This window comes from Carassius auratus, unplaced genomic scaffold (assembly GCF_003368295.1).
Source record: "Carassius auratus strain Wakin unplaced genomic scaffold, ASM336829v1 scaf_tig00216060, whole genome shotgun sequence".
Lineage (NCBI taxonomy): Eukaryota > Metazoa > Chordata > Actinopteri > Cypriniformes > Cyprinidae > Carassius > Carassius auratus.
The window spans coordinates 208,677-234,398 of NW_020528388.1; the positions used below are offsets into that span (position 1 = coordinate 208,677).

General features: G+C 36.6%; 2 protein-coding genes across 2 annotated transcripts in view; both read left to right on the forward strand.

The window, feature by feature from the left end:
- LOC113097007 (zinc finger protein 721-like) overlaps positions 1-11,415 on the forward strand; it is a 29,032-nt gene extending 17,617 nt beyond the window's left edge. Inside the window, exons 4-5 of the mRNA XM_026262236.1 lie at positions 3,782-4,028; positions 8,616-11,415. Coding sequence (XP_026118021.1) covers positions 3,782-4,028; positions 8,616-9,505 — 1,137 coding nt within the window. The 3' untranslated portion in view covers positions 9,506-11,415. The remainder of the gene's footprint in view (positions 1-3,781; positions 4,029-8,615) is intronic.
- Positions 11,416-13,896: 2,481 nt separating this feature from the next.
- Positions 13,897-22,884, forward strand: LOC113096997 (gastrula zinc finger protein XlCGF8.2DB-like). The gene is made up of 3 exons (XM_026262228.1): positions 13,897-13,993; positions 16,509-16,612; positions 21,260-22,884. The coding sequence occupies exon 3, from the start codon at positions 21,265-21,267 to the stop codon at positions 22,393-22,395; it is 1,131 nt and encodes a 376-aa protein (XP_026118013.1). The 5' UTR covers positions 13,897-13,993; positions 16,509-16,612; positions 21,260-21,264; the 3' UTR covers positions 22,396-22,884.
- Positions 22,885-25,722: the final 2,838 nt, after the last annotated feature.

A 25,722-nucleotide genomic window follows, 5' to 3' on the forward strand; every position in this document is an offset into this window, starting at 1 on the left:
TCAATTATCTTATAATGCATGTGTCACTTGTAGTTTGCTTACTCTTTCGTGAAGTAGAAGCTTTTTACAAATTGTTCTTGTTCGGGAAGCTGAAGAAGAGACTGTAATACTTTAAGAGAGACTGAGATTTATTTAAAAAATTGTTCTCTGTTGTTTTTAAAATGACTGAATTCTGCTTCAAATGTATTTTGGAAATGCAGATGCAAGAAAAACGGTCATGTAGCCTTGTGATTGCTCCTTCTTTGCTTCTCTTGTAAGTAGGAATGGAAACCTAAACCTTTCGTATTAAGCAAGTCCAGCGACATTCGTCACTGATGTGTTTGTTATTTTGCAATTCAGAAGTGAAATCTCTTTTGTACTGTAGGTCTGCTTAATCTAATATTATTTTTGATTGAGTTTGACTTCCAAGAATTATAAAAATTAGATGTTTGAGGTAAAGTGATATGTTAAATAAAATCTAATGTTTCTTGAGGAATTTAAGGTTGCCTCGTGTGTGTGTGTGTGTGTGTGTGTGTGTGTGTGTGTGTGTGTGTGTGTGTGTGTGTGTCCATTAAATCCATGTGACCATAATCCATTATTATTAGTTTACACCACTAATCTATAATACAGAACTGGATTACTCATGATGTTGTAGAAGTGAAACCACTGCACCACCATATTCCTGTTTCCTAGTGCTCCCATGTTCTATTGCATTAAGAGTAAATTGTACCATTTTAATGAGAAAACATCACATAATGGGTCAGCGTTTTTACATCTGACGTATTCTTGGACATTCTTAGAACGCAGATTTCCTATGCATGTAAATTTGGTTATTTGTTTAATATTGGAAATTTCCCATATATTATTCATAATAGTAGCAAAAAAACTGTACCCGTGATCCGATTGGCGTCTCTGCTCTGGTGGGCGTGGCTGCTGTTGCGCTTTTTGTTTATGACATTAAGGCCCTTCAAGATTTTAAGAATCCTATCAGAGAGCTCCTAATTTAGCTTAAACATTTCTTTGTTGGCGTCTGAGTTTAAGAGCAATTCAGCACCAAACTGAGCGCAACTTTTAGTAACACAATAAGTGATAGTAACACAATAAGCTTCTGAAAGTTCTGTAATTGTTTGTGTGATTATCCTATAACCTAACTCAAACCAGTCTGTTTTCAAGACTCACAACAGGTTTCTCAGAAAACACGCTATATGAACTGGACAACTAGTGCGGGAAGAGTTTCTCGTGTGGTTTCACTCTGGGTAAGTTACAGCGACGGAGAAATGAGCTGTGCATCATATGAAGGTTTTAGAACCGTCACTGTTCTCAATTGTTCGTCTCAATTCTCAATTGTCTCAATTCAGTTCTCAACTGAAGCTGTTTAAGTCAGTTTTGTGTTCTGTGCATGACTCAAATTCATATAAGCGTTTGAATATTATTGTTCATACAGACAGTAGGCCTATTCGAGATGCTACTGTACAGTATCCAAGCTAACATAAGACCAGCGCACCCCGCCCATGGTTCACTGGCGTCATTCTAATGACAGCCGCTGGTTTTCTGAACAAAATTATAAAGACAACACTTTTGTTTTTGCCCCTATTTTTCAATACTTTTTCTATGAACACAAAAGGCCCATTTCTCTCAAATATTGATCACAACTCTGTCTAAATCTGTGTTAGTGAGCACTTATTCTTTGCCAAGATAATCCTTTAATATATATATTAACAGTTGCGATGTTGTGTTTTGAAGTTGGTATTAACGGTGCTAGGAAATAATATTTGTTGGTTCAGAACTGAATTGAATGAACTATAAATGCAGATCTGCTTGATATATATCTGATGTAAACTTCCTAAACAAGTTTGTGATTATTTTTTATTGATTATCACCAAAAGGGGGCCATTCAAATCCTTTATAAAGTCCTCCCTCTGGAAATGGTCTTCTAAAGGCTAACACAACACATGCTGTTAAGGCCTTCCTGATGTGCCTGCTCAGAATGTCATAGGCCCAGGGGACAACTTGCCTGTATGCTGTCAAAATTGTCTTAGACCAGTGGCATCAAAAAATTGTGTGGGGGGTCATATTTTTCACTAAGCCTGCAGCACTGACTTTCCTTAGCTGTGACCATGAACTCACATTTCCCATAAATAATGCCTGATTACATATTGTTAGCTAACATGTGTATATCTGTAAGCTAACATGCCTCTCACCAAGACACCTGCCCATTTGTCTCGTTTGACCATTGTTCTGTCTAATCCTGGCCTGTACCTTCTCTCTTGGCCACATAGCAGGCTCATAATTGTATCTGTAGTTTGCCATGAGTGTAAATTAAACATTTAAAATTTACTCAGTGTCTGAACGGTCATTATGATCCATTGTTTTCCTATGGACCGCACTCCCTCTTGTTGCGTCACTTCCAGTTTTGGCAGTCACGGTGATCTCTAACCTGAAATATGCAATTTAAGACCAGGTTTTATTTGCTTATTGGCGCAGTCTATTTCAGTTGGCTCGAAACCGCTATGCACAAACAATGCATCTGTTTTTAGACCAGCATGACAAATGAGCACAAATGCTATTTTAACAACATGGCACAGAGCCCTGACGTAAACCCAATTGAGCATCTCTGGAGATACCTGAAAATGGCTATCCACCAACGTTTACCAGCCAACCTGCAGAACTGGAGAGGATCCCCAAATCCAGGTGTGAAAAATGTGTTGCATCGTTCCCAAAAAGACTCATGGCTGTATTAGATCAAAATGGTGCTTCTACTAAATACTGAGAAAAGGGTCTGAATACTTAGGACCATGTGATTTTTCAAAAAAAAATTTTTTTAATAAATGTGAAAAAATGTCAACAATTGTGTTTTTCTGTCAATATGGGGTACTGTGTGTAAATTAATGAGGAAAAAAAATTAACAAATGATTTTAGCAAATAGCTGCAATATAACAGAGTGAAAAATTTAAGGGGATCTGAATACTTTCCGAAATCTTAAATCTCTATGGTAAACGTTCAGGGGGAGGGTTGAGCCCATTGATCATCGGCAGATGTTAAAAAGAAAACCAATTTTCATTCAAACAAATCAATGTAAACTACACATTCAAGTTAACGTAATCTTTGTGGAGTCTTGATAATCACTGTTATTTTAGAGCAGTTGAGATCTCTAATAGTTTTTGGTATTGCAATATTAGGGATGAGGATGGATACCAATTCTGGGAACCAAAAATTGTTAGCTAAGCATTTTGGGCTCTGTAGAAAGTTACTAATGCTTGTAATTCTACTGCCATTTTTATGGGTACTTTTCTCTTTTTCTATGTTTCATCTTTTTATCCACTCCGTCTGAGCTTTTGTATTTTACCTACATACATTTGAATGTAAACCCATTTTTAATTATTAAATTTTTTTCATTTTATACTTTTGCATTTAACAGACACTTTTATCCAAAGTGGTTTACAAGTGCTGTAACCTCTGTAACTATAACTGATAGCTAATTCATTAACTATGATTATTGCTAATTCATCAAAACTGGCTTATGGCATCAAACTACCCAAAATCAAAATCATCGTGCATGGCATTATTTAAAATAAACTCGTATTATTTTCCCTTTCGAAGCTTCAGACTCCAGTCCAGCGGGTGGCGCTAAAACGTTTGTTTGCCAAACTCCTTAAACCGGAGAGGAAGAAGATCATATTCAGCGTGCTCCTCTCTGTTGTTTTGTCTTGATGCAAGCTGTTAGAAAAGTTGTTTCTGTAAATCGACAAATACAGTTTTTGAATCAGGTCAATGATATTCTCATCCTCAAAGTCGTGACTAGGGTTTTAAGCAAGCAGGGATATCATCTGAAATGAGATCTGCTGCTGTGAAGATGTTTGTTAAAGAAGAGAGTGAAGAGAACTCGAGAGAACCAGAAACCTGTACAATAAAACACGAGGAAACCGAAACCTGGAGAATTAAACACAATGAGCCAGAAACCTGGAGAATAAAACACGAGGAACCTGAAATCTACAGAGTAAAACAAGAAGAACCAGAAAGATGGAGAATAAAACACGAGCATCAAGGAGGTTTGTGGTAAATTAGGTTTCAGTCTCTTTAAAAAAACCTTATTTTCTAAAGTCTGATGCCTAATGGGTAACATTGCTTGGAAAACCAAAACGGCAGGACTAGTACTGGTTTTAACGGGTCATGAGACGTTGCTCAAAATAGGGCTGTGCAGTTAATCGCATGCGATTGTGATGCGCATAGTCAGTAAAGCCCGATGTCGTGCCGAAAACTGTATGTCGTCTGTTTTCACTTTATATACAAGTGTAAATCTGCATTTTATGGTGTTTATTTAACATTTAGATGCATTTCAATAGGTAACACGGTATAATGTCAAATATAATCCTCGAATGCAATAAAGTAATTTAGCTCATGCAATGGAACATGACGTCAGCAACGCAATGCATTCTGGGACTTTAGGACACGGACGCTGCTGTATGTATTGGATTGATAATAGACTGTTTTGTTTGCTCTCTACAGCTAAAAAAAAAAGTTACAATGGTAAAACTTTGTTGTGTAATTAACTGCCATACTCATACTCATGACCGGCATGGAAAAATAATTTGAATGGAGTGCGATTTTTCAGCTTTCCCGTTGGAAAACCGCACCTTGATCTCAGGTCTCCGAGTTAACAAAGCGGCGTCACATAGCTTGGTTAGCAGCAGTAAGAAGGAAAAGAAGGATTGTCCCTTTGGTCTGATATATACACGCGTATGTATGTGCATTTATATATAAATATACAGAAATGTACGTTATATAAACAACTTTTTTGTGGATGTGATTAATTGATTTGACAGACTTACATTAAATGTTACCTATGCATGAACCACATCTCCTGCATTATCAGTGTTATGCATATTGCACCTGTTACAGTAATAAACGGCAAAATTGATCAATTCTGTATCTCTTTATTTGTGCAAAATAACACACTGAGGTTAATTTGTACAGTTTACAATAACGCATATTAAAAGTAAAGGGGTTGTGTAACTCGCTCATTGACACAGAAAATGTGTAGGTTCTGCACCCATCCATTTGTAAATTGCAGGTGAGACTCGAGAGATTTATCATTTTTAAACTGATCAGAAGTGTACGCTCTGACACTACAAACAAGGTTAGAAAACATATTGGGGAAGGTTACGAGCGGCAGCTCTTTAAGATCATCCGACCACTCTTTGTGTTCGTGCAGATTGAGTTCATTAATTGTCTTGATTTTTTTCTAAATACCACATCTTTGCTTCCTTGTTGAGTTTTTCTTTATATGTAATCTTACACTTGATCTGTATGTCATGTCACTTTCACTTTTACTGATAAGCGTGTCCTCAAAAATGGCCGCGACTACCCAGAACGCAATGCGCAGTGATGTAGTTTCCCAAGCTCTATACTTTTTTACCCTTGTAGCCATTCCACTGATCTATAATAGAGAACATGTCTAGATCAGTGAGAAATACTCATAAAGTTTTGATGCTGCTCAATCTGAAAACATGTGATAGAGATTTACTACTAATCGGGGACCAGCTTTACTGACAAGATGCGCGTGACAATCGCATGCTAGTAATTAGACAGCCCTAGCTTAAAATAACATTGTTGTGCATTTGGTGTAATGTGTTTGAGATTTAAGGTTAAAAAAAATTACATTTCCACACAATGTACATTATTGTTGCTCCTCTATGCCCTGCTTTTCTAAAATGCATTGATATTTACAAAGCTTATCTTTCTGAAAAGTGAGGAGTATGCTGATTGGCCTGTTATCTACTGCGTTGTGATTGGCTGAATACCTCAATCCTATGATGGAAATGTTACCCCCCTTAACATAAGTGTGATGCCATGTCCCGGCACCATCAGACAAAACCAATAAAATCCATTACAAAGGAGGCATTTGTTGCATCCAGTTGGGACATAATTACGGATAATAATGACTTGTACTGCGCAGCGTGAACATAAACCCGGAGAAACGCCAAACAACAAACGCTACTACACTGCTCAAAATGGTGCAGTCCTCTTTTGGAAGGCCAAAGAAAGTAATTTCGTTTTCTCGCTTTGACGAGATGCACAAGTATCTCAACAAGATGGCGGCAAATGTGGAAATAAAAGTTACGCTGCCTTTCTTTGAACATTTGGGCAGTGATATGCAAATCTTTCCACACAGTGATGTAGACAAAAGTTGGTTGGATTTGTATCATTGTAGAGTGGCAATACAAATATCCAAACACCATGCTAAAGTGGTTTTTGCATAATATGTGCCATTTAAGTTACCAGCCATTCATAACTTCTACTATACAAATATAATATATACATACATTTAATAACACATTATTACTCCAAACTCACTTCATAACGTCAGTCAAGTGTTTGAAATAAATCCTTCTGCGAGATGATGTGGCTTCGAAGTTCTTACACAGAAAAAGGCACACAACATGCTGAAGTATTCTAGCATTTATTAGGGGTGCTTAGATCAGGATTTTTTTTAGGCCACTCATAGGAAGCAGTATCCGCTGATTTTTAGACATTTATTCAGGGCTTGAATTTAATTTTTGAAAATTCCTCTCTTAGGTGACTTGTGAGAGGATTTTTTTTTTTCATTTGAGGAGTGGAGGTGGGCATTTTTTAGACATTATTCAAAAATATATATTTATCTCATCTAAACATTTGATCATGCACTGTATTTTTGTTACACCGCACAAGTCTGATTTTGTGAGCTGTGTGTGTGAGTTTCACACATACTCTGTTTGCAGTGTGTATGTATTCCTTGTGTGGTACAGAAGCAGTACAAGCTGTGCTTTCACACTGGAGTCTGCTCCTGATCCACGGCCGTTTACTACAAACACAACATTTATTTGTTTATTAAATTGCTAAAGCAAAACATTAAAACTACTTTTCTTATGTTATCACAAACAATCTAAATTAAAACTTACCATTGACAGAAACAGTCGGCTCTACTGCCTTTTCTTTTGCATTTAATTATTACAAGCAATCCTGTGGTTCATAAAGAACTAAAAACTTTAAAATTATTTCCTTGTTTATTTAAAAAGGTTATTCATGCCCTTTTCCTTTAAAGCTAGCCAAAAGCAATAGCTTATGTACAGGCTGTAAAACACAGTATTATAGCACTATAATTATATATGCATTTATGGTGTAATTACTACATTTTTGTCAATGCATGTTTATATCTACCACAAACAATGTGATGTTACTTTAATTAAGTGTGTTCAGCCCATCAAAAAATAGACTCTGTGTAGATGGAACTGATGCTGACGCACTGCCAGACCGCAGCCCTGTGTGCAGTGTGAACACTTTAACCCATTAACAAGAGCGCAGAAAAAATACACACCACACACGAACTGCAAACAAAGTAATGTGAAGCTGTTATTATTATGTGTGTGCGCTGCAAGTGTGCATGAATGCATGGTCTCCAGGAAAGCGCGTGAGTGTTGAATGGTTTAAACACTCCCTAGATTTAAAAAGAAAAAATGCATTTTATAAACTTTAGTGATGACGCGACACTGCTTTGATAGTGCAAGTGACACTTCCCGTGTCAACTGTGCAGCGTGCAGCTCCCTTATAGTTCAAGCGGTGTGATTTGAAACTATTTGCTTTTTGAGAGAGTGCACGGTGATTCATTCACGCTGTTTGTGAAATTATGTCTCACAGAAACTTGTTCAACTTACGTTATCAGGTATTTAATGAAGAAATATGAATTGTACCTCACCTAAAGGATTATAATTATTTCACCTGCACCAGACAGATACTGACGGCAGGCGCGTCATCAGCTTGATATGAGATCGGCCTTTTTAGAGACCACCAATTAATCATCCCAAAGCGATTATCGGCCGATTGTGATCAGTTGCCGATCAATCGGATCACCCCTAATTCTAATTATAAAATTATAAAAATAACTCTGATAAACTGTAGTAATTCTTAACTGAATAAAAACTTGCTTAACCTAAAAACTTAGTTTCATAGCTCTTTTTTTCTATTGCATTTATTTGTGCTGTTGTTTGACATTTTCATTTTATTGCTTATTTTATTACTGACTTGTGTTTTTATGAAAATAAACCTTTTCATTGAAGAAAAGTAGATTTTTGTTTGTATATGCTGTCAATTATAGCTAAAATAAGAAATATCCCAATATATCGCCTTGCTTACAGTATCACAATGTATTGCAACCTATCGTATCGCAACCCTTGTATCGTGATATATTGTATTGTGTGTATATATATATAGTATCACCAGATTCTTGGCAATACATAGCCCTAGTGACTGTCCCATTGACTGCCAAGTAAATTACACTAGCAGTCTAAATTAAAGTACCAGTCTATAATACCTTCCCATTCGTGTGTTCGAACTGTTGACTATACTGTATTATAATAATTAGCTTACACAACAGTCTGTTTTTATTATTTTATTTTTTTATAATCCCTAATATTGGTATATCATCGTCACCCAAATTAAATATCAGTTGGGCTCTAATTGTATTACAATAATACTGTAATATTACAGTAAGTGCAGTTATTACATTATGAGTTCCTACATGGTTCACTTTTATCTTCACATTTCTCAGATTTTTACAAGTTACAGATTTGCTTTTTAACTTATTTTTATTTGTATTTCAGAGTTGATTAAAAAATACAAGGAGAATGAAGAATCAAGTGAAGTTGAGGAGACCAATCATGTCAAACCTGGAGAAAAACCTATGAGTTGCTCTCAAACCAAACAGAATGATCTACAGAAAACTGGAGTCAATAAATATTTCCCCTGCACTCAGTGTGGAAAGATTTTTATACGCAAATATGGTCTTGATGTTCACATTAGAGTTCACACTGGAGAGAGACCATTCCCATGTGAATATTGTGGAAAGACATTCACACAAATATCACACCTTTATGTACACATGAACATCCACACTAAAGAGAAACTGTACTCATGTGATCAGTGCGGGCAAACGTTTTTGAGGGCTTCAGTCCTAAAGCAGCACCTGAGAGTTCATACAAAGGAGAAGCCATATTCATGTAATTTGTGTGGAAAGAGTTTTTCATGTCTACAACATTTGAAAGTACATCAGAAAGTACATGTTGTTGAAAGAGATTACATATGCTGTGAGTGTGGGAAGACTTTTACTACAGTAAGCTGTTTAAAACGGCACCAGAGGATTCACACTGCAGAAAAACCTTACAAATGTTCACACTGTGACAAGAGATTCAATCAGTCTTCATACCTGAAAACACATGAGAGGATCCACACTGGAGAGAAACCATACAAGTGTTCACACTGTGACAAGAGATTCTGTCAGTCAGCAAATCTGAAAACACACCAGAGGATTCACACTGGAGAAAAACCTTACAAGTGTTTACACTGTGACAAGAGATTCTGCAATTCAGGAGTCCTGAAGACACATAAAAGGATCCACACTGGAGAGAGACCATATCCGTGCACTGCATGTGGGAAGTGTTTCAAAAATGTATCTAATCTAAACAGTCATACAAAAACCATTCACAGCAAGTAGATCATCTTCAGATCCAGCACTTTCAGGCAGTGGTGGACTGGTCATCTGAGTTGGGTCAACCCGGCCCTTTGCGTGAATATATAGAGTGAATTATGGAGACAATACAACAAGACTTGCTGTTTGTATTGTATTACTGTTTACGATAACATAACATTTTTAAATGACAGACATTAATTTTTAGGGATACAAACTAAAATTTTTAATTTTTCTAATTTCTTAATGCTATTAATTAGGGCTGCATGATAAATCGAAAATGAAATCGAAATCGCAGTTAGACACGAGCTGCGATTTTCATGCGAATCTTTCTGTGAAGCATGGTTTTGTAATCAGAAGTAAATCTCCATCCAAAGGCTAGAGAACTCCAAATATGCCCCGCAGAAGAAACCCATGAAATGCCAGCGGTAACTGGATAAACGGAAGATTTAACTGCTTTTATTGAATCAATGGGAATAATAAACACGGTACTATGACAATATGATTTATCCCAGTTCCTATTATTACAATTTTTCATTATTAACTTGTCAGTGAACTACGGCTTTGTGTTGTATATGCTGCTCTACCTGAAAGTATAAGTATGTATATATATATATATATATATATAATTCTCAAACTTACTCTGTCTAGAGCATTGTAAATGTTAAGACTTTTGCTTTCAGGTGCCTTGATTAGGAAAGTAGAATATCCCTTTAACTGTCATCCCATCCTGTATACGGGACACCTACCTTTACTTTACATTTAAATCTAATCTTGACAAACTATATGTCGTTGGAAAGGTCTAAGACTCCCAAATATATATTTTACCAATGTTTTTTTGATAAAAATTACATAGGAAAAGTAATAGATTAATTTATGACTATAAATAATCTCTATTATGATATAAATCACTCTAATATGCTGATTTGCACAACTATTTTCAACATTTAAAATAATTTTGATCTGAGTAAGTGGGCCGCTCTGTGCCATAAAGTCCAGGGCCACTTTGTAGCCCCAGTCCACCCCTACTTTCAGGTCTGATTCTGCATTATCACCAAATGAGACACAATAATGCATCAAGCAATAAAATATCATCTGGATAAATCTAACAGACTGTGATTCAGATAAACTCAGAGATGGAGTACAATGTCAGAAAGTTTTATTATTATTATTATTTTTTTTTGAGTTTCATATCATGTTCAATTGTCTTATAATGCATATGTTTCACTTGTTATTTGCTTGCTCTGTCATGAAGGAAAATGGAAGTTTTTATAGACTGTTCTTGTTCAGGAAGCTGAAGAAGAGGCTAACGCTTCTCAAGGCCTGAGATTTTAATTTTTTCTTTATTGTTGACTAGAGTTATTCTTCCACTTAAGATGTATTTGGGAAATGCAGATGCAATATAAAGTGTCATGTAGCTTTGTAATTGATCATTCTTTGCTTCTCTTGGTAGTAGGAATTAATACCTGAACCCAGTATTAATCGAGCCCTGGGGCTAAATTATGAAAGTTTGCAGTATCAATAAGCTCTAATGTTAACTGTCATTTCTGTACATTCTTACAATGCAAACTTTCTGCATGTAAAAGGTTATTTGATTAATGTTGTGTATTCTCCTTGCATCTTAAGTATCATTCATTAGAGTAGCAAACACCAGATGAATGGATTTAAGGACAAATCTTCATTTCCAAGATGATGCAAAAAAAGACCATAAATATTGGAGATCTGTCAGGATTAGGGACCTGTCTGTGTGATTTGCTCTCTGTGACACAATTTCACCCTTATGTTGATTGTTAATTTGATTCCGGGTGTGTCTCCTTAGTCCTTGGTTATCCTATGTTTAAAAGCCCCAGTCCATTCAATTCGTGTTTGTCAGGTCTATTCATTGTTTTTATTATGGATTTATTCCCTGTTTCCTAGGTTAAAGACTACTGTTTGTACTCAACGTTTCTCTCTCATTCCTCCCAGCACAGATCGTGACAGCAAGTGGGTTCAAATATTCAAGGCAAGACATTATTTATGAGATTCTTGCATATTTGTTAAGAATAAGTAGTGTAAGCTTAATAATGTTCCTGCTCATTTCGGAGTGGAGGCTAACGAAATTGCTGATAAACTATTGGTAAGCAAGCTCTTAAACATCCAGAAATAGACGTACAAGTGACTCTTTTAGCAAGGAAGATGTTAAAGGAAAGGTAAAGATAATAAATGACAAAAAGCATGGAACTGGGATAACAAATGGAGCATCTATATAATATTCAGCAGTGTGTATGGAAGGGAAGAAGTGTTTAGAAAAAGAAAATGCACTATTTACTTGAATATGATTTTTACTTGATAACTGTCACAGCATATAATGACTACTAAAAGTGACAAATTCTACATAGTTTTATTTCAAATGAGGGGAAAATTAAGTGCGTTTAATCCAAGCAGCTCTAAAAGATCTTCGAGTAGTTCTGCATCCTTCTGAAGGTGCTCCACCTGTGTTTGCTTTGTTGCTTTGATAATTTAAACGTTAATTACAAAAAGAGTTTAGTGTACTGTCTCTGAAATAACAACAGTGATCGATCCTTTGTTCGCCGAAGCAAAATATGCTGAAATATCCACAACATAAACCATGCGCTCTTACTGTAGCCTCTCTGTCCATCACGTGTCAAAGTTGAGTTCATTACTACAGCAACAGTAGGTCAAACAATCATTGTGCATTGTTAATCCTATTGGTCTTATTTTAAAAGTTCACAAAAGTGTATCCTTTCATTGGATAATAAGAATTTAAAATGGGTGGGGGGGGGGGTGTCATTGAATTTTTTTCTTTTTTCTGAAATGCACATTGGCCACAGTTAATGGCACCCTTTTATTCAATATTTTTTTGAAACCTCCATTTTTCAGTTTAACAGCTCTAAATGTTGTCTTATCATGCCTGATGAGGTTAGAGAGAACACCTGCCAAGAGATCAGAGACCATTCCTTCATCCAGAATCACTCCAGACCCTTTAGATTCACAGCTCCATGTTGGTGCTTCTCCTCTTCAGTTCAATCCTCTCATTTCCTTTGGGGTTCAGGTCAGAGGACTGGAAGGCCTATAGCAGAAGCGGAAGTGACCCAATTGTTGTGTTGTTTTTGAGGTCTGTGTTTGGGTTATTGTACGGTTGGAAGATCCAAACATGGCCCATTATAAGATTTCTAACGGAGTCAGTCACTTAATAATTTTTGTACCTGTTGGTATTTGATAGACACATGGCATCATGGATTCTAAACAAGATGTCCAGGACCTCCAGCAGAAATATTAGGCCCACAACATCAAAAATACATCAGTATATTTCATTGTACACATGGGATACTTTTTTTTTCTTTTCTTTTTCTCTGTGTTCACCAAACCCATCTTGAGTGTTTGCTGTTAAAAAGCTCTCTTTTTTTTTTTTTTTTAGTTTCATCTGATCATAGAAGTCAGTCCCATTTGAAGTTCCAGCCATGTCTGATAACTAAATATGCTTTAGTTTGTTTTTGGATGAGCTATAATCATTTTTCTTGGAACCCTCCCAAACAACACGTGTTGATGGAGATTCTGTTTGACTATTTTTTTTTATTTATTTTTTTTTTTTAAAGGTTTTCTGAGACTCAACTATTTTCTGTAATTCTCCAGCTGTGACCCTTGGAGAGTCTTTAGCCACTCAGACTCTCCTCCTCACTGTGCATTAGGAAGATATAGACACACATCCTCTTCCAGACAGTTTTGGAACATTTCCGTTGGTTGGAAATTCTTAATTATTGCCATGAAGGTGGAATATTTTTGGCCATGGCTGTTCACCCAGAGGGTGCATCCTGAATTGGGACAGTTTATGTCCTGACACTGTGATACAATTGCACTTCAAATACATACTTCGAAGTGTGTGCACTTCATTTGGAAAACAGCTATACAAGAGTGCAGTGCCTGCAGTTCAGACGGAGAAAAAAAAAAACTTTTTATTGGAAGTAGATGCAGTAGTTGTAGAATATTTGAGATACCATGTAAAAGTGGATTTTGCATGTTTAATCAATCATTAATTACATTTTCTAATAAGTTGCATCATATAGAATTGATAAGCTTGAGGTTTGAGTCGCCCAATACTATTTTCCTTCTCTCGTCGCTTCACTCTCCAGTCCAGAGGGTGGCGCTAAGACAGCGTTTGTTTGCTAAACACCATTTAACCACAGAGGAAGAAGATTAGTCTAACCGTGATCTCTGTTGTTTTGCCGTGAGGCTGTTTTAATACAAACTGTTAGAAATTCGGTTAATAGAAAAATACAGTTTTTGAATCAGGTCAGAATATACCTATATTATTATCCTCGTAGTCGTGACTAAGTTTTGAAGCAAGCACCGATATCTAGAGTATAATCTGAACTGCTGCTGTGAAGATGGTGTTTGTTAAAGAGGAGAACGCGATTGAACCAGAAACCTGCATAATAAAACACGAGGAACCAGAAACCTGCGTTATAAAACACGAGGAACCAGAAACCGGGAGAACAAAACACGAGAAACAAGACGGTTGGTGTTTATCCATGATATTTTAAACCAGCCGCTGTTCCAGAGAGAGGGCAGCTCATCACGTGAGCTTTATGTTTGAAACAGCTTCACAAACAGTTTACTCCGTAGGCTACATTTATGTGTTGAAAACATATAACAAATAACAATATTAAGTAGTTTAGTCCGTATATAGCCGCGATTAAATTTATTAATTATTTACATTAAATGATAACTGATGTTACGCTAAAAATAAAGATTTTTTTATATTATACCAGTGGGGACCAGTAACTGTTAAAACTGTATTTGATGAATGAATCATAAACTAAAGAGATTGGTTTTCATTCATTCATGTAACTCTCAACGTAATGATTTAATTTTAAGGCACAAAAAGTAAGTTTTCACCGCTAGAGGGGCCATATTCAAAAGAAACTAAGTCGTAGTTTGATGAAGCCGTGACAGTGTAATCATGGGAGTTGTCGTTAACATCCCCACCACAGTAGATGCAATCCGACGGGGCCGGGGCAGAAATAATATTCATTGAGTCAATGATTTATTAACCTAGTAGAATGAAGCAGGGTGAGGCTGAAAGCTGTGGAAGTGAAACAAGGCAGCTTAACGAGTGCGACACATGTACAGATCGAATGCAGCACAGTCGCTTCTGTTCCTTCAGGTCTTGAGAATGTGGTGTAAAGCAGTGCTTGTTTATCATCTTAGATACATTTTAAAGATCTGTTATAATGCTACTTTGTGTGGTCATCACCTGTCTAATAAAACGCACAACATATTAAAGGGTTAGTTCACCCAAAAAGGAAAATTATGTCATTAATGACTCTCATGTCGTTTCAAACCCGTGAGACCTATGATCATCTTCGGAACACAGTTTAAGATATTTTAGATTTAGTCCGAGAGCTCTCAGTCCCTCCATTGAAGCTGTGTGTACGGTATACTGTCCATGGCTAAAAAGGTAATAAAAACATCTTCAAAGTAGTCCATGTTACATCAGAGGGTTCGGCAGAATTTTGTGAAGCATCGTAAATAAATTTTGGTCCAAAAATAGCAAAAACGACGACTTTATTCAGCATTGTCTTCTCTTCCGGGTCTGTTGTCCGCACGTTCAAAACACTGCAGTTTAGTGATAATCAGGTTCGCGAACGAATCATTTGATTTAACCGGCTCTTCTTGAACCAGTTCACTGAATCGTTTGAAACTGTTCGCGTCTCCAACAAGCATTAATCCACAAATTACTTAAATATCTTTTTAAATATCTTAAACTGTGTTCCCAAGATGAACGGAGGTCTCACAAGTTTGGAACGACATAAGAGGGTGAGTCATTAATGACATAATTTTCCGTTTTGGTTGAACTAACCGTTTAAAGTGTCTTTGGGGTTTCCATAGTCTCAGCCTCAGACGTCACGCCCATGGACCATTGGCTGAATATCTTATGCATATGGGACACAAAAGTTGAAACGCTTTCAGGAGTGTCGAAGTCCTCATCAGATTGGTTGAATTCTACAGGACGTGTGTGTCGCGTTCTTTAACGTTCCGCCTGGAAACAAAGATACCATGGTGCCAAATCCCCTCACGAAAGAAGAAAGCCTAGTGTTTACAACTGTGACAACGAGTGCTTATCAGGATCAACTAAGCGCTGGATTTTCAAAAGTATGTGAAATATTTAAAGTTAGCGGCATAGAACTTTTTAAAAATATGTTCAAGAGTTTTATACACCGGTCTGTTATTGTAGCAACATTACACGCCTCGAAACGTGACTTAACAAAACAAACTGTGATTGGTTGTTTGACATGTCGGTCACACGGCGTCATGGGCGGGTCTTGGCCAATGAAAGCTACTATAGATTACAGACCTTCAGTTTCAAGGTCTGGCTACGCAAGACTAGGGTTTCCATGTTTTCTACAGAACAAATCAGGAAATTGAGGGTGAATGACATCATTGGCAGGCGACACAATGACACTTTGGACACGGTCCATGTCACATTTTCTCTGGATTTAGACATTCTTCGCAACATTTATATAATGTAAGTTACGAAGTCAGCAAAATACATAACATTGTTCTAGTGTTTTTTGGATATTTTAATAAATAAAAAAGTACATATTTTGCCTTTTGTAATTTTAAAAAGACTCAAAACATCTTTGACATTTATAAATGGGCTCATTTATAACAATAAAGTTTTATTTCTTATTATTAATAAAAAAAATTTGTCACAACCACAAGTAAGTTAGCCTACACATATTATTTTGTTTGGTTCTAATGTTTTGTTTTTAGAATCGTGTGAGAACCACAATCTCTATTCTAAAAATCAATAAAAAAAAAAAAGAATTAAGCTTTTCATGTATTTTTGTGCATGTATGTTTAAACTAGCGATGTGTATTTGTTCGTTCAGGCACAGAAGTAAACAAATAAGAGAGCTCTCTGTGTGCGCGCAAACTCAAAAATCTTCTGTTGGAACGCATTTAACTGTTTTGTTTAATTTGGCAAAGCTTAAAACGTGAAATTGACAAGTTTTTGTGACAACCCACAGGCCGTCTTTTTATGCTGGCCTCAGGCAGTCGGTTGAAATCACAGGCCCCCTCCCCTCTCTCCATGCCGCTTTACTTAAGATATGCTCCTTGTCTATTTTTGAAGGTGAGAGTGTGCGCCCAAATATGCTCTATAAACCCCTCTCAAGATACTTTGTTGTCAAACACCAATCAGTCTACTCAGCGCTGCTACAAGTCGAACACACCTATTGGGTTTGTGGTGGTGGTGGTGTTGTTGTGCGCGCTAGGGAATTTATATCCACCATATGTCATTGGATCAATATAACACTAATATCGTGATATGACACTTTTTTTTTAACATGTAAAAATTTATACCAGTATTATCGCGGACAGTATGATATGGCACACCCTCAGTGGTAGGCCAGTTTCATATCGCATATCTGGCACACTGCCTTTGTCTTGTCTCTTACTCAATTTAAAGTGCTCCCTCAAAGCTCAGGTCTTCTGCATTTTTGTCTTCTCTTTCAGATTAACTGAATAGCCGTGTTTCCACTATCGAGCTAGGACCGGGCGTGCTAGTGCGTGCCAGGGCCAGTCGCGTTTCCACAGTCACTTCCGGGGCTTGATCGTGCCTCGCCAGGGCTTCCTCGGGGCCAACGGCCAGGTTTTTTGGCCCGACGAAAACCTTGGGCCAAAGCGGGCCAGCTGGGGCTAGAGGAGGGGTTATGAAAACAGGCGGAGTTTCTCCATGTCTGGAGAGCATCAGCGCGGATCATTTCAGAAGGATAACAGCTTTAACGGCAGCATTAAAGACTTTTAAAATAAGTTGAGCTCAAAACTCACTCTTAGTTAGCAGCAAGTGTTTGAAATAACTTGATCCGATGTGGATTATAATCACTAAACAAGGCAGAAATATTTATAAGCGATGTAAAAGACTATGCACGCTAAACATTAACGTTACACAGTAAAGATGTTAAATAGGACTGCTTGGAGAAATCAGACGTCAGCTTCTTATTCTCTATCACAATTGTGTATTTATTAAGTAACATTTTATCTGTAGTCTTGTTTCAAGAGTTTAGCTTCACGTTGCATATCATCAAAATATAGCCTAGTAATGATTTTTGTTCGGGAGCTTTTATAAAAATAGCGAGACTGCACTGCGGATCATTTCAGAAAATTAACAGCTTTAACACCAGCATTAAACACTTTTTTTTAAATAAGTCGAGCTCAAAACTCTCTTTCAGTCAGCAGAGAGTGTTTGAAATAACTTGATCTGATGTGGATTAAAATCACCATACAAGGCAGAAATATTTATAAGCCATGAAAAAGATATGCACGCTAAACACATTACCATAGTAAACATGGTAAAATATGACCGCTTGAAGAAATCAGACGTCAGCTTCTTATTCTCTATCACAGTCGTGTATTTATTAAGTAACTTATATTATCTGTCACAAGCCTCGTCTCGAGAGTTTTTCTCACGTTGCCTATCATAAAAGAATATGGCCTAATAATGTTTTTTGTTCGGGAGTTTTTATAAAAATAGAGATATTATCATTCATTCTAAATGTGACGGCTACTGTGGCTAATAAACAGAAACAGACTCGACTGAATAAGCAGGCTATTTTCATAAGCGTTAAAAATAAATAAATAAAATAGTAATAAGGTTATTTAGATTAATTTTGAGTCCTGATAAATTAAATAAATTCTATAGTTAAAACATCGATGCTTTTGAATTTGAATATATAACAAAGCATGCAAACAAACGGCCGCTTTTATTATGTTTGTTTTGTGATCGCGCATGTTCCAGTGACTTATTTCTTAGTTTTCTGATAACTTCTCTTTATTGGTGAAATAATGAGGTTGCATGACGTAGTTCTGAGAGGCGTGTAAAGGGCGTGTTTTAGTGACGTGCAGTGGTGCTTCAAGCTCCTCTGTGGAAACCCTGCGCTATTCTGGCCTCGTGCTACTGGCCCGGGGCTATGAGCCCCGCCCGGCCCGCTTTAAGCCGTGGCTCGCACTGGCCCGACAGTGGAAATGCGGCTAATCATGACTGCCTGATGCACATCACACTGATTTTTATTAAATTATTTTTTTGACAACCCTAGTATGTTAGAGTCTATGATTAAGACCCTAAAGAATCACCACAACTAGTGGAAAATATGACTGGCAAGAGTGGATTCCAAATCATCAATACTTGTTGGATCTGTCCTCTATTTTCACATGGTTAACCACCAGATCCTCCTGTCAACCCTATTGGCATAGGGCATCTCATGAACCACACTCTAGTGGTTTGAGTCTTATCTCTCAGATAGGTCCTTCAAGGACCTTCTTGGAGAGGTAAGGTGTCCAAATTCCCAACATCTAACTACTGGGGTGCCTCAGGGCTCAGTTCTTGGAGCACTTCTCTTCTGTTTACATGTCATCATTAGGTTCTGTCATTTAGAAACATTGTTTTTCATATCACTGCTATGCTGATGACACACAATTCTACCTCTAATTCCATCCTTATGATCCGACGTTAGCTGCTTGCATCTCAGCTTGTCTAAACAGACATTTCTTGCTGGGTCAAGGACTATCACCTTCAACTCAACCTTGTTGAGACAGAACTTCTTGTGGTTCCATCAAAGCTATTATTTCATCAGAATTTCATCATCTAGTTAAGCACATTAATAATAACTTCTTCAAAAAAAAGCCAGGAACCTAGGAGTTAGAAACCTCAGACTTAACCAGACGATATTAAAACTGCCCAGTCCTGCAGATTTGCTTTATTCAACATCAAGAAGATCGGGCCCTTTTTTTTCAGAACATGCTTTACCACCCCTTGTTCAAGCTCTTGTTCTGTCCAGGCTGGACTATTGCAATACTCTCTTTGCAGGTTTTCCAGTCAGTTCTATTTGACCTTTACAATTAATCCAGAACATTGCAGCAATATCAAATTTTAAAGAGCTCCATAGAATGCATGTCACACCACTGTTTATTATTTTGGCTACTGATAGCTGCTTAATATTTATTTGACCTTCCAACTCTAGCACTCTTTATTCTAATTCTACAATGTAACTGTGTCTGTTGTCTTTGTTTATAATACAATTAATTATACACTTATTATACAATTCATTAAAAGCAAAAAGGTCTCTTAACACTAGCTTGCTATATTCTTTTTCTATTCTGTTTTCTTTTTATGATATAATTGAGAAAGAAATCTTGCTATGTGCAGTGCGTTAAGCATATAGATTTTTTTTCTTGATTTTAATTGCTTCCATTGTTCTCATTTGTAAGTCACATTGGATAAAACGGTCTCGTGACATTAGGAATCAATCTCTTGCTCCCCTGATGTTTCTATGTGTTAACACAATTCAGCAGCAAATGAAGACTGATGCCAGGATGTAGTTTTTCCAAAAAAGCTTTTTACTTCAATTTCAGTTTAATATGAAATAATTGAAGTCACATAAATAACTGTTTACAAAACTCACTTATATAACATTGCTCACTTATATTACACTGCTCCCTACTATCCATATTCATCTTTGCTCTGTCGTGTTTTTTCACCTTCTCCAAGAGATTTTTGTTGACACCTGTAGTTGTCCATGCGATGTCCATCACGCTCTTGCGATGGATCAAAATGCAGCGGTAAAAAAGCATCAGCTACTTCGCAGCCTACTAGCCCTTTTCTCCGATCATACCAAGTCCTCAAAAATCCTCATTTATAGGACTTCCCGCCCTTTGTAGATACTTGTTTGATGTTTAAATTTGGTCTTGGTGGTCCCAATTCTTTAACTGTCAATTTATCCTTATTGCTATGACGCATGAATGGCATTTCTTTCAGTGACTCAATATAATTAATTTGCGCTGAGGTAACGTTCGCATTAATGTCGATGTTCAGCTGACAAAGGCATAGCTGTCCCAATCTCTCTTTTTTTCACATTTGAAAAATATATTAAGGTAGTTTTTAATTTTTTTTTTCTTGTTGTTAAAATTCAAATAGTTTTTAAATATTATGGGATGTCACTGTTCCCACCAGTCATTGCACAAGTTAAGGTTATGCACGATGACGAAAGCACGTTAATGCTAGCCCTCCCGGAACTCATTGAGATTGCATACCAGTGCCTGCAGTTCAAAAAAAAAAAAAAAATTCTTTGAATGGAAGTCTATGAGAGCACTTGGGGTGATTCTCAGACTATTTAGAGGCTGAACAAAACGTCTGGAATAGTGAAAACTAGCGTAACACTGTGGTTGAATGTAAAATAAAAATCCCTTCCTTTCGCACTATGGCGGTGCGTTGTCCAATCGCCCTAATGGAGAAACGGCCATTGCTGAAGATGCTTTATGTGAACATTTGTGAATCCTGATGTTCCATTGTTTTACGCTGCTATTTACATGTAATTAAATTTCTAAATGTATCTATATTTTAATGGCAATTGTCCATAATACTAATATATAGGTTCAGTGGCATTGATTATTCTCCAGAAAGAAAAAGAAAAAAACCTTAAATGAACATCCCTCCCTTCGCCTATTTTTGCTGGTTTCAAAACACATATTGCACTCTATTTGATTTTCACTTAAATGTAATGCTAAAACAGTTGCTGACAAGTGAGCACAAACATTTCTTTCATGTTGGATGCATTAACGTCATATTTACATAGGCCATACAATTTTTATTTCATTACTGGTTGTTTGACTAAAAATTTAAGAGGATTAAATAATGTTATTATTGACTAGTAAACATATCCTAATTTCATATTTTCCGATTGTCCCAAATTTATTCTCATCATTTTAATGTGTTAATTTTTAGGCTTGATGAAAGTGAAAGAAGAAAGACAAGATCTGAATGAAGTGGAGGAGAAGCATCAGGATCAGAGAGATGCTGAAGAACAATCAGTGAATTACTCCGAAACTGAAAGGAGTTGCTCACAAAGCAGCATTCAGATAACTGATGTTAAAAGGCCTTTCACCTGCTCCCAGTGTGGAAACACTTTTAAACATAAAAGAAGCCTCGTATACCACACATTAGTTCATGCTGGAATAAAGCCTTTCAGCTGTTCTCAGTGTGGAAAGAGTTTTACACAGAAAAAACAGCTTAATGATCATGTGCTTGTTCATTCTCCAGAAAAACCTTTCAGCTGCTCTCAGTGTGGAAACACTTTCACACGTAAAGCAAACCTTAAAAGTCACATGATAATTCATAGTGGGGAAAAGCCTTTCAGCTGCTCTCAGTGTGGAAACACTTTTACATGTAAAGGAAGCCTGAAGAATCACATGTTAATTCATGCTGGAATAAAGCCTTTCGTCTGCGCTCAGTGTGGAAAGAGTTTTGTGCAGAAAGGACACCTTAAGATTCATTTGGTAACTCACTCTTCAAAAAAGCCTTTCACCTGCTCTGAGTGTGGAAGGAGTTTTACACAGAGAAATCAACTTAATGATCATGTTTATAGTCACTCTACCACAAAGCCATTCAGCTGCTCTCAGTGTGGAAAGTGTTTCTCATTGGAAAAAAAACTCAATGAGCATGTGCGTATTCACGCTTCACAAAAGCCTTTCATCTGCCTTCAGTGTGGAAACTCTTTTACACGTAAAGCAAGCCTTAACAATCACCTGATAATTCATACTGGGAAAAAGCCTTTCAGCTGCTCTGAGTGTGGAAACACTTTCAAACGTAAAGGGTGCCTTAAGAATCACATGTTAATTCATGCTGGAATAAAGCGTTTTACCTGCGCTCAGTGTGGAAAGACTTTTACACAGAAAGGACACCTTAATGTTCATTTGATAACTCACTCTACAGAAAAGCCTTTCACCTGCTCTCAGTGTGGAAACACTTTCAAGCGTAAAGAATGCCTTAGAAGTCACGTTAATTCACACTGGGAAAAAGCTTTTTACTTGCTCTGTGTGAAAAGTGTTTCAACTTTAAACAAGGATTTAATAGTTGCATGAGAATTCATACTTAAGCGAAGTCGTCGGTGTGTGAAGAGTTTTAAATGGAAAGCTGGTCTCACTTTGCCATGAGAAAATTGAACTGATCTGGATGGAGATTTCCAAGGGTTGACTCTTAAAATAGCACAAGAAACTAATGCTTGAAAGAGTTAAAGTGTGCTGTGAGTGTGGGAAGAGCTTTAACACAGACAAGTATTGGATACAGAAAATAAAGTTTGACTGAAATAAAGTCGAACCAGTATTTACATCCATATTTAAAGGTGCATTTTCTCTCAGAATCGTTACATTAAAAGAGGTAAATAGACATTATGCTGATTAAGACTTATTCTTAGAACTTAGCTGCAAGGTGGAGGAAGTGAAAAAACATTGATCTATGTCTTTCGTTATTAACTATTATTATTATTTAGTTATTCCATCATAATTGTGTTTTTCATGAGATTTTTTTTTCCACTTTTAGGCGTTCTTTTTTTTTTTTTTTTTTTTTTTTTTTTTTTAGGTATTTACATGATACCATTTTCAATGAAATACCTAAAACATTAATTGCATTTTGCAATTCATTTACAGATCACTTTCAGTTTTTCACACTCACTTTGGCTTAATTTTAGAATTATTATCTTTACAATTCAGCTCCTTTTCATCAGTTTTCTCACACAAAATTTGAATGTCTTATTAGTTTAAGCAAACTATATTGCTATATATGAGTTTACTTGGGGGAAAAATGTATATACGATGATATGCAAATGTTCATTTTCTTTTTGCATGTAATGCATTTCTACACAAATAAATGAACTGTATACATACAAATGTTCATATTATTTTCCAGGATGCTTTAGGGGTGAGTAAAACATGAGGTGATTTTCTTTTTTGGGTGAACTAACCCTTTAAACACTGGATGAAATTATTTTCTACAGATGATGCCAATGTATTTTTTGTTTAGTCCGCAATGTGAACAATAATAATGTCACCTGCTTGCAACGTCTACAAGGGACAGCTTGTGTCACTAATAGTAGTAAGGCTTTCCTCTGTGAATACTTAATCCATATAAGTAAAATTTGTAGTTGTATTATTTGTGCCCCCTTCAGAAATGTATCTTTAGAAATGTTATGTTTATTCCCCCCCTTACTGTTAGATTAAATGTATGCTCTGCAAAAAGGAAACTGTCTGCCATTAAATGGTCTTGCCATAAAATGTTGTTTAAGATATTGCTGAACATTTATTTAACCAGTTCAAAAGTAAATTTCTGACTGAAGTAAATTTGTAATTGAGGTTTTTAGTGTTCATTTAGAGAGTTTATTATTCTTACATATTTCACCATTACTTAGAGAGTTTATTATTCTTACATATTTCACCATTACTTAATCTCCAAACTACTGCTTCACCAAAAAGTCCTGATTGGGAGGTAACGTCCGATTCCGATCGAGCCGGAAACCACGCAATCGGGCCCGATTTCCGATCACGTGATCGGATCTGGACATCCCTAAAGGTTACCTCTTTTTAAGTAAGTACTTATTGAAATCAAGTACTCATTATGCCATTTTGGATGCAGCCACTGTATTTCTTTGACAGCTTTGATTAGAACATTTATGCAACACCTTTATTTTTCCTCACAACAATGGATTTTGTAATAATGATAGTTATACCCTTATGAAAAAGTAGTATACCTCAAGTTTATTTTACTAAGTATACTTGAGTAAAGTTTGAGTATATTTTAAGTATACTTTATGTACCAAGTATATATCAGTGTTTTAGTAGTATACTTGTAAGTGTACTGTTTCAGGACTCCTTGGGACTAAATTGGTCCACTTACTAGTATATAAAAGAACACTTTTAAGGATAGTTTTAGTATAACAGTAGCAAACTGAGTACACAACTAGTTTAACTCTTATGTTTGTAGTTTGTACTGCAATTATTCTAAAAGTAAACTTAATGGTATACTTTTTGAGTTTACTAATTAATTGTGGGGAAGTCGTGGCCTAGTCGTTAGAATATGACTCCTATGGTTGTCAGTTCGAGTATCGGGCTGGCAATATCAAGTCTAAAGTGCCCTTGAGCAAGGCACCGAACCCCAAACTGCTCCGCGAGATTTGCGGCATAAATGGCTGCCCACTGCTCTGGGTGTGTGTTCACTGCTGTGTGTGTGCTGTTTGGATGGGTTAAATGCAGAGCACGAATTCTGAGTATGGGTCACCATACTTGGCTGTATGTCATGCAGTATAATAACTAAAAGCAGATTCCCCGTTTTATGTGAACCCTTGCTATTTCAAACTCGCTCAATCCTAATTATCTGAGTGCTCTGTTAGGTTTATATTCAGTGAGCATAGCTGCAATGTATTTAATTCCTAGGTCATTGAGTAAAAGTACTAAAATCAATACTAAATTTAACTGGAAGCCAGTGTAAAGACCTGAGGTCTGGTGTGATATGCTCAGAATTTCTGGTTCTAGTCAGAATCCTGGCAGCAGCGTTCTGGATGAGCTGCAGCTGTCTAATGGTCTTTTTGGGAAGGCCAGTGAGAAGACCATTACAATAGTCGACCCTTCTGGTGATAAAGGCATGAACAAGTTTCTAAACTAAACATCTAATTCTTGCAATTTTTTAAAAATGATAGTATGCTGATTTAGATAATGCTTTGACGTGACTACTGAAACTAAGGTGTGTCTCCAGAATCAAACCAAGATTTCTGACTTGATTTTTTATTGTTTGACCCCTAGAGTCAAGGTATGCATTTACAGTGAGTCAATGGGGCTGTAGTCATTTGACGATAAGGCTAGGTAAATCTGGGTATCATCAGCATAGATGGCATAGATGGCAATTTGGTTCTTTTTCACATTATTTGACTTAGCAGGAGCATATACAGGCTAAACAAGAGCGGTGCTGGAATTGAGCCTTGTGGGACTCCCCATGTCATGGACATCCACTTAGACTTATGCTCTCCTAGACTCACATAATAGCCTCTCCCTTCTAAGTATGACCTGAACCATTTGAGTAACATCCCAGAAAGCCAGACCCAGTTTTCCAGTCTCTGTAGAAGTATGTTATAATCAACAGTGTCAAACGCCACACTGAGATCTAGTAATACCGGCATTGATATTTTTGCCAGAGTCCGAATATAATTAATTAATTTACATTATGTATTGGTTATTCTATGGTCTCATGAAAAACATTAAAATGGGATGTTAACATAATGTTCTTAACATGGTCCTCTGTTGGTCATATATTAATGTTCCCAATATGACTTAAGGGGGATACTTTCTATGGTCACATAGCATCATTACAAAGATGATATTCGGAACGCTATCAACTGTACTGAATTCATATGGAGACATTTT

Excerpts from the sequence above, each read along its gene's own strand:
- LOC113096997 (XM_026262228.1), top strand. The coding sequence starts at position 21,265 with ATGAAAGTGAAAGAAGAAAGACAAGATCTGAATGAAGTGGAGGAGAAG.